Source organism: Amblyomma maculatum, chromosome 11 (genome assembly GCF_055883805.1).
Source record: "Amblyomma maculatum isolate TAMU_Amacu chromosome 11, ASM5588380v1, whole genome shotgun sequence".
Lineage (NCBI taxonomy): Eukaryota > Metazoa > Arthropoda > Arachnida > Ixodida > Ixodidae > Amblyomma > Amblyomma maculatum.
The window spans coordinates 74,664,284-74,674,565 of NC_139354.1; the positions used below are offsets into that span (position 1 = coordinate 74,664,284).

The 10,282-nt window shown below is 45.5% G+C and overlaps 1 protein-coding gene across 1 annotated transcript; it reads left to right on the forward strand.

Annotated features, from left to right (window-relative positions):
- Positions 1 to 294: 294 nt before the first annotated feature.
- On the forward strand, positions 295 to 9,952 carry LOC146174179 (sulfotransferase 6B1-like). Its single transcript, XM_084584289.1, has 2 exons — positions 295 to 425; positions 9,045 to 9,952. The coding sequence occupies exons 1-2, from the start codon at positions 297 to 299 to the stop codon at positions 9,885 to 9,887; spliced, it is 972 nt and encodes a 323-aa protein (XP_084440415.1). The 5' UTR covers positions 295 to 296; the 3' UTR covers positions 9,888 to 9,952.
- The last annotated feature ends 330 nt before the right edge of the window (positions 9,953 to 10,282 follow it).

Consider the following 10,282-nt stretch of genomic DNA (forward strand, 5'->3'; position numbering starts at 1 on the left):
TGAACTGCTCAAGAAGATAGCAAGCATCGTCGGAAAAACAAAATAGGCTGAGCTCCGGCCGAGAGTCACGCTGATCCTGAAACTCTGTCCCTACACTCTCGCTGCCATTTATACCATATATAATTTCATCCATCATCTCCCGTAAGTGTATGTCGCTACATGCTGTGGCGCTTCATACTGAAAAAAATGGTTTTTGTAACAAAGAATGCTGTTATTCGCTTTAACATCATTATTATAGCATTGTCTTCTAGAAATTATAACGTACATTATTCTGCATTGCAGTGGACTGCAGTGAGATGGGTTCTAACGACCGCATACCTCCCTCCTTCAAGATAGTCGACGGCACCCCATACAGCATCGCTGCCAACGAAGAGCTTTTCTTCAAAGCAGCAGACCTTAAGCTGCAAGAAGGTGACGTAGTTCAAGTAAGGGCATTTGTATATTTGCTTATTTATTTCCCATATCCCCAAGCACCGAGACGTTATAGAGGGGAGTGGAGAAATATGCAACAAACAAACAAAATAAATAACAAATCGGCATAATTAAATTCAAGAAAAATACAGATTTTGAAATAGAGAAGAAAATATTACATAAAAAGTCGCAAAGGTAGCACATAAAACTGAAACAAACTGCACTAGAGAAACAAAATCCGCCACAAGAATACCTAACACGTGGCAATGCATAAAATGAGCCTCCTCAGAGACAGAGGATATTCAGCATAATCTGTTATGCAGCCACGACTACGGAAAGGTGGTTCCAATCTTTTGATGTGCGAGGAATAAAATGTGTTAGTTTGGCAAACACGGATTCAGTCTTGTGCTGATGATCGACACAAAAGGATCCATTGGTGGGTGCAGTGATAAGGCCTGTGTACAGTTACGGGTGATAATAAAATTTATAAAAAAGGCATAAGCGCAAATATTTTCTACGGTGTGCTGGAGAAGGCAAAAAAAGGTCATATTTTATTGCTGTTATACTCGCGGCCGGTTATAATTAGAAAGTATTAAACAAGCTGCATTATTCTGAGCAAGCTCTAATGCAGCCCAAATGGTTCCGTGGATAGTGTCCCAAATGCGGGCGGCACACTCTAGTTTTGGAAGAAAAAGTGGATTATAAAGTGGTAAATTTAAAGAGGCCGGTCCATTGCTGAAATTTTGGCGTACATAACCTAACTTCCAATTAGGAGTGCTAATAATTACTTTGATGTGCGGCTTGCAGGCGCACCCAAATACCGGTAGGATATTACGGATTGAAGCGGAATATTGTCCAGAATATACGTAGAAGGAATGTTATTCTGTCTGGGAACTTCATTAAAACTCACTTCCGAGAGTTTAATTGCAGTTGCCATTTATTGCACCAAACGGTGATATACAGAGCAGTCTAAAGGAAGTGTTGGTCGTCTTCGGCATTAAAGTGGTGATATAAAATGCAGCCATCCGCGTATAAATTTATGCTTAGAATTAGGCAAATCATTATAGTATATTAGAAAACGAAGTTGGTCTAATGCGGAACCTTGGGGAACATCTGAAGTTACTTCAGTTAAAGGGGAATTGTAGTCATTAAGTGTAACGTACTGCAAACGAATAGTAAGAATACACTGCAATCAGGTTAGAACAATATTATCTAGGTTTGGAGCAGAAAGTTTAAGCATAAGTAGTCCTTAATTCACTTTTTAAATGCTTTGGCAAAATCAAGAAATATGCAATCGGCCGTGAATTTTTTCTAGAATAGCCTACAGGGATTGTGTAAAAAGAACGAGTTGCGTTTCGCAAGAAAACGTTCGTTGGAAACCATGCTGAGCAAAACTAAAACATTGGATTCAAAAAAGATCAAAAATATTTCAATACAAAATACATTTTATGAGTATTGCAAGGAATGCTTGTTAGCGAAACGGGTCGGTAATTCAGAGGGCAAAGTTTGTTACCTCATTTATGCAATGGAACCACCGAGGGCAGCATCTTGTCCCCTAGTGACTGCTCAAAAATGTTGCTAGAAATATTGACGAATACACCTCGGTTTGCTTCAAAATTTTAGAGTAATAATGATCAACACCTCATGATGATGCAATTTTCATATAATGCTTGAGCATCACTTTTTAGCGTAAAGCTAGGTACATGAAGGGATCCAATAAAGGCGTCTTCGTCGTCATTATGCACAATGAACCTCGTGCTTTTGCATAATAGCCACACATCCTAATTCTACGAAGTACCACGATAAGTAGAATTTTGCATTTCCTATAAGTTCTCTCTTATGCGTGCACTCTGAAAGTACAGGCAGAAGCCCGTTTGCGGCGTTCAGTGGTTATTGGTATGGGACGTTTTGAAAAGTAATATTAGTTTGTTAGAAGCAGCAACTTCAAAACATCAGTGTTTGTGCACTGGTCTGAGCGTCGATGGCGGATCACTGAGCAAAAAGTTCCACCACATTCATAATTTTGGAATACTAAAGGCGGAAGATGATAGGAAGCCTTTTGTGAGCTTGCTATCTCTTTTCTTTTTCATTCCTCCCGCAAGCATCATTCAACAGCGTCGCAGCTAGCACATCATGAGCACGCGATGGAATAAAACATTTGCTGAGAAATGAAGCGATTGACAGCGGTGAGTGTTAGGACGCATAGGAATTCGATACTGTTGTCACCACTGGCGAGGAAGGCACTGTGAATAAAGAAGGAACGCTCAAGTGATTCGCAGATTTTAATTTTCTTTCCCTTTGTCCCTAACATGTGTATGTAATACAAGGCTTTCTTTAGCTGTAGTCTATGCTGGTTGTCGTGCCGCACAGATCAGACGATGATTTTATATTAAAGCGTTCTCAGTAGCATTGTTGGTGCTTTTGTACAGAGGCAATACGCAGAATAAAACTTCTTCCGCCGATCATTCCCACTGCATCACCGTGGACAGTTGAGGCTAGTAGCGGACGATGAGGGTCAAATATGTATTTTATGCGCCCGCTCATTATGACTGGCATGGCGTGTAAACGTCAAGAAGCAGCGTATGAGGTTCATAAGAATCAGGTGCCTTAGCTAAACTCAGAAAGTAATGAGCCTGAAAGATTGTCTGGTAGGTGATGATGTATACTTTAGCCAATTCGAAATCTACAAGGAAACGGTTCCTACCGCCACGCACCTGAAGCCTACGCGTCATTTATATATGCGTCGATGGACTCATATCCTGGGAGTGATGTTTAGCTGTCTTCGGCAGGTAAGAAGCAGAAGACGATGATCTGATGATGGTCAGGAGGAGATATATATTTACAGAAGCAAAATAGTATACATAGGCAAAGTTACAGTAACAAGAGTCACACAGACAACTGCAACTTAAAACAAAATAGACTCTCACACAGAGAAGTCACTCTACACGCTTTTACTTTTCTACCGAGCATTTCGGTTAAAGCCTAGGGACTGTAAATACGTGCTAAGCACGGAGCCTCAATCTTGACTGTCTAACATGGTCCGAGGACCGCTTTTTGATACCAGACATCAACAAAGACCCAAGGGTGGTCACCTTAGGTGATCCGCCCCGAAAATGAAGCAGCCAATCAAATTATTTAAAAACATGCCACAACCCCAGTGGGTTGGGAATAATCTCGGACCCAGGTCCTTAATTACGTCAAATAAAAATACAACATTCAAAACACACACTCTTTCCACTCGCCGGTCGCCAAACCCTCTCACACGGCGCCTATCCTTGCCTCCCCTCCTCAGCGTGTTTGCGACGCGACCTTGCAGCTGGCGCCTTTTTGAAAGAAACGCCGCGGGTGATCTGGAGACTAGGCCACCCGGCCGTCCCGTTCGAGAAAAAGGGGGGGGGGGGGCACTGTCTCAGAGCAGTGTACAGTCGCCGTTGCTCGGACCCAATGTCTCGCGACACAGCGGGAGGCCGCTGGGCTGATTGCCTACTTGGGAGGGCCAAGGGTCGCGCCTATTGTCGCCTTCTGCAGGACATTTAGTGAGCGCTTGTGGCAGTGCAAAAAGCTTCATTAACGGCGTCTACCTGCACCCATGGTTGGCGCCACGGCGGGACATCGCTGGGCGAGCTGGCCGTAAAGTGGTTCGCAGAAGCGTGCTGCTGATGTTCCCGGCCGATAAGGATGCGTCTGCCGTTCGCTTCTTGGCGACGCCTCGGGGCGAAGGGGCGAAACAAACCAAGCCTCCCGCGTGCTCGCGCGCGCCCGCGCCTAAGAAAAGGGGAGGAAAGGAGAAAAAAAAACAACAGCGCTCGCTCCTTGGCCTCGGCGCGTGGGGGTGTTCGACCGCCAGCTCGACTCCACGTGCGAGTCGATTTTCACTGCGGCCTTACACTGGGCATACAGTTGCAGTTGTGAGCAAATGAGACCACCTTGACGTACCCAAACGACAGGCAGGGCTGTTGTGCCATGAGCACACAATTTTCACTTTGAAGGCAAACATCGCCGTGCCAAAAATTTCGGCTACCAAGTAATTCACATAAACTTCAAATACTAATTGAATAGTTATTTGGTGACATCATGTTACTCACTGATGAGAGTGTGTATGAGCTCCTGAAAGACCATGAATATCAGTTTTCATAGTAAAAAAGAGGTCGTCTGGAGAAAAGTGCAGTAGCCAGAATTATAGTGCTATCTTTTTTCGTGAACTATACGAGAGATATAAAATCAATTTCTCTTAGAATAAATTGTTAAGTTTATCAGCCCACTCTGATCACATGTTTAAAGAAAAGTAAAATTTTGTTTCCTCTAGCTATCAATTTGTAGGTTTTAACTGTGCTTTTTGGGATTTGGAGCAGAATCGAATAAGCGTTTGCTCCGTTTTAAATTTGGCCATTCCAAATTAGGTAAGTGTGGTATAGTCTTGTCATGCATAGGGTCATACTTTTTCAAGTCCTGCGACCATGCCATTATTTATAGCTTCACAGATCAGGTAGTTACATTGAGATCAGCAGGCTTCCTCGATGACGTAATCTTACTTGCGTGCAACAAGGTCCTGAAAAAGGTAAAGGCCTCTAGAATACGACAGGACACTGAGACACCCCGTAAAAAGAACAATATTGCCTGTATACGTCTCCGTATACGTTCATGGAATTTCACACCACCTACGGCAAGTTGGATAGGCATGAAGTACAGGTCTTGTTTTCTGCGCCAATAAAACTTAGCAGCATTTACACCAAGGTAGAGCGAGAAATAGAGGAGAAGAAATGACGTACAAGTCATTGTGGATGCCAGGTAAAACAGTGTAGCTTTCCTTCCGTGCACCGAAGGAGCGGTGTACAGAGTACTTTTTACATGCGGTAAAAATTACATAGGCCAATCAGGACGGTGTCCCAACATAAGGTTACGAGAACATGAAAAAACCCTAAACAGTTCACCGATATCGAACCTGGCACTAAACCACGAAGAATGTAGCCAAAAACCCTCTTTCTAGCCTCCTTTCACTCCTATAATCAAAGAGACAGCAGTGTTGTACAAACACAGATAAAAATTAAAAAGAGAATTAAAAGAGGCCTATCTCATTTAAACAATTCTGACACGTTCGTAAGCGCCCCATCGGTTATCATTCATCCCCGCGAAATCGCATATCTGGGCGAAACAGGTTGATGGGAGTTGTTTTTGTTTGCAAACATCTTCAGTTGGTTGTCTGAGCTTCTTTGCACATATACGTATTCCTTCAATAAATCATGCAGTTGACACTCAGCGCTGTTTCTGTCTGCTCGCTTCTCCTTCGTTTTATAGCACTGTGTGTTTCAGAAATGTTCCACCAACTAGCTGAAATCTCCATTTTATTTTTGTTTTAATTGCACTTATTGTAGACATCGCAGAAACTTCATATTGAATACTTTCACATTAACTAAAGGCATGACTGCTATCGTTCTATATAAGAGCGCAATTGCATTGACGCTGCGCATTTTAGTGCATAAAATTCTAGAAATGAGATGCTGCAGGGGATCGCCACAAATGCAGAAATTTCACTGGTCCCGATAATTATAGACATCTGAAGGTGCTCGAGCCAGTACAGCCGTCCGAACGGCGCGCCCACGCCTAGCAGCCTCTTTCGCTCTTCCTGTAAACATCCTGCTTATCTACTAAAACCTCTCTTCCGTACCAAGAAATCGTTGTTGTTGTTGTTAAGAACATTATTTTTCCACCGGTATAGGAAGCCGCCTACTCCCCGCCCCCGGCACACTGGCCTATGGGACAAAGGCCGGGGCCCCCGCGCCTAAAGACAAGCGAAGCGACACTATTTCTTCGCGGCTTCAGCCGCCAGGCGGATAGATTGCCTTTGGTTGGCGGGGAACTTGTTCCGCCGTAGCAGTCTACTATTTATGCTTTTCTTGGCGCTAGGGGCATCAAAGCATAGCCGGATTACATGATCCATAGTACCCCTTTCTCTGCAGGTTTCGCGTTCGCCTTTTCCTCCACTTGCGTGTGTAAAAGCCAGACGGGACTTGGAAATTTGCCAATTTGCTGGTTCCGCAAGGCGACAGCCTCATTGTTATTTAGCATTCGGTCCGGTGGTGGCGCATTTCGTCAGTAGCTGTCGTCAGTGCCATTAGTTCGCGCTCCTGTTCCAAGCCACACAATTTCAGCCCCGAATAACGTCAAGCCCGTGCGAGGACTCTGAGAAGGATTTAAATGCTTGTCGCCGATATAATAGCAAAGCTGACTACAGCAGCATCAATTCATAAACGTTTTATAACCAGCCCTGCATGACTCCGTAAAGAATGTTTGCTTATTTGAACGGCAACATATTCGTAGCCAGTGCCAAGCAGAATCTAAATTTAGTGCCCTAAGCTCATACACGGAAAGCGCCAAGGTTGCATCGTCGCATGGCCACAGTAAAAAATAAGTTGACACACCCCTTCCGGTACTTATGCTACCAGAGGGCCAACTTACACCCCTCCGCGGGATCTGCAGCTCTCCCTCCTGCGAGCTGTGGGAGGCCGCTATGCTCACCTCGGACCCTCTAATGAAACTGCGGGCCATTGAGCGATCAATAAAGGTCGCCAGAGCTCAAGGGCTCCTGGTCACCTAGTGCGGAAACTCCTGTCTTCCTGACTTCCCCACTTAATAAAGGTTGATCCTCCTCCTCCTCCTCTGGCCAGAAAATGCAGCAGAACATCGCAAATCACCAAAAGCAAAAACGAGTTTCGGAGAAGCAGCGACTGCTGAAGCGTCCTGGCGAACTCACCACTGTCTTACTACATGTCCTTACATTAAATTTATAACTGAAAACTCGCTTTTCGATCCTTCAGCGTCACGAGGGTCTTCCCCTTCAAGTGTCCTTGACAGATAAGGCGCATTTCCTTTCTTATAAATCAAGCGAAAGCTTAAGCACGCTTCGTGTGACACTCAATTCGCCCTTCAACGCACCTTCATCCAATTAAGTGTGGCTGTCAATGTTTTCGTGGAGTTCATCCAAATGTATACTGCGACTTTCGTTTCCCAAAACGTAATATAAACGAGCCGGCCGCTGCGTTTCGGTCGAGGCGAAACGAACAGGTGTCCGTGGGCTGTGCGATGTCAGCGCACGTTAAAGATCTGGGGGCAGATGATGAAGAGTGGCTATTCCTGGTCCAATGGGGCTGTTGTTATTGTTGTTGTGGCTGTAGGAAGACGAAAACGAAAATGCACGGGGCAGCTACTCGCTCTGTAGCTGAGCTAGAGTGGGCGAAGGCAAGCCAGCCTCCGAAGTTTTGTAAGTTGTAGGCTGTCATTTCACCCGCAACCGCTTAGCTGGTGGATGATGGCTGTTGTTGCGGCGCGTGTCTTTCTCTCCCTCTTCTATTTCTTTCTTCTCTACTTTCTCTATTTGGTCCGTCTCCCTCTTCTATTTCTTTCTTCTCTACTTTCTCTATTTGGTCCGTTTTTGTTGTTCTTAGAGCCCCGCCGGGGTGGTGCAGTGGTAAGGCGCCCGACTACTGTGCCGGAGTACCCGGGTTCGAACCCGACCTCGGCGGCTGCGTTTCGATGAAGGCGAAACGAAGAGGCGTCCGTGTGCTGTGCGATGTCAGCGCACGTTAAAGATCCCTAGTGGTCGAAATTACTCCGTAGCCCTCCGTGCGCTGAGCCCCGCCGGGGTGGTGCAGTGGTAAGACGCCCGACTACTGTGCCAGAGTACCCGGGTTGGAACCCGACCTCGGCGGCTGCGTTTCGATGAAGGCGAAACGAAGAGGCGTCCGTGTGCTGTTCAGCGCACGTTTAAGATCCCCAGGTGGTCGAAATTACTCCGTAGCCCTCCACTACGGCTCCTCGTTCTCTCTTTCCACTTTCACTCCCACCTTCCTCCCTTCCCTACCTGCCCCAGCCCCATCACGGGAAGGCTCAGTGCTAACAGCACATGGATGCCTCTCCGTTTCGCCTCCTTCGCAACGCAAATATACAATAAAATATGAAGAGATAAATCTTGACCCGGTTATGTGTAGGCGTCCACAATTCCGCGGCGTCCACTGAAAAGTATAAGGCTCGTTTCTATTCCCAAGACCTAATTTAAATAAATATAAAAACACGGATTGAAAAAGGGGACGTTAAAGACGCTATCGCTATAACACACAGCTTTCTCTCTATCACTATGTGCAAGTTGTGCTTAAACCCTCGCAATTTTTATGCTCGTGTGTTCAATATATCTCAGAAGACACAGGCCCTAGAGCCCCTTTCGGATGCCTTAAGGTCTTTTCATACCCTATATTCACAGATATCACCCCAAATGCACTTTATGGCTAGACGTTCTGGATGACATCCCAGTGCTGATTTGCGGCCTCTCCTAATGCAAGCATTTTAGAAAACTTAAGGGGTGTCGCCGGTTGTCCCGCATCTGTGCGTCATGTAGGTACTCGATCACCCTGCTGCATGAACTTTCTATATACCTGTATACACCACATCTCAAAGCTTAGAATTGCCTGAAACTTCAGATCCTAGTGTACATTAAGAATATTTCCTTCTTGCAGCGAGGTCTTCTGAGATGCGCGTCATACACAAAAAGAACTTTTTAGTTAGCATCATAGATAACGAGAAACGCGTCATAGGTAGACACGTCGTTTTCTGTGTATTTAATGCCCTTTGTTGTCTTGCAGGTGGCGTTTCCAAAATGTGGTACCCACTGGGTGCAGCAGATCATTCAGCTGATCCTTCACAAAGGGGAAGGCCCACGGGATTTTGAGGAGTTCGTAAAACGAGCACCATTCATCGAATACCAAGGTGCTGAGGATATTGAAAGTATTCATCCGCCACGAACGATGCGCACCCATCTCCATTTGCACCGCATTCCTTTTGACAAAAAAGCTAAGTACGTATACGTAGCGCGCAACCCCTGGGACGTGGCCGTCTCATACTACCACTTCATGAACGAAATGCCCGACTGGCACCTACGCGGCGCCCCCTTCGATGAAGTTCTCGACGACTTTCTTAGAGGCCACAGCGGATTCGGCGACTACTTCAAGCACATCAAAGCAGGCTATGCCCTCAAGGACGAACCGAACGTGTTCTTCATAACCTACGAACAACTGGCGCAAGACGCGCGAGGAACAATACTAAAATTGGCCCAATTTCTTGGCGAAGAGTATGCTCGCCCACTAGAAGACGACGAAGATCTGCTGCAGACTGTTCTGGACAGGAGCAGCGTGCACCACATGAAAGGCGTTGTGAAGACTAGTCATGAAGACCTTGCCGGACTCTTTGTAAAAGATAAAAAAAATTTAGAACTCATGGAAGAACTCGCCACGGATGAAAGCCGGAAAAAGGCAAAGAAGGTGCTGAATTTTGTGCGCGTTGGCAAGGTTGGAGGATGGCGCGAAACCCTTACCAAGGATCAGCTAGCCAAGATTGAGGCAGCAATAGAGGAAGCGTCGAAGGACTGCGATTTTATGAGGCTCTGGGAGAAAGAGTGGCGAGATGCGAAAACGATACTCAATGCGTAATCAAAGATGGTTCGTCGTAAGCGGCTTAGACACCCTTGGAAACCTTTATGGTGCTAAATGTATAACAAACTGATTTCAAGAATTAGATCTAGAAGACAAAGAGCCCGAAGAGATGTGGACTGATGTTCGTGATATAATACAAGAAGTTGCTACTAAGGTAGTTCCAAAGCAAAAGAAATGCAAAAAAGCAAACTGGTTATCTGAAGGGGCTTTGCAAATAGCTGAGGAAAGGAGAATGGCAAAAGGCATGGGGGAAAGAGAAAGATACAAGGTTCTCAATGCGGATTTTCAGAAAATAGCAAGGAGAGATAAGAATGCCTTCTTGAACGTACAGTGTCAAGCAGTTGAGGACAACAGCCAATTAAGGAACACAAGAGCTCTGTATAAGACAATCA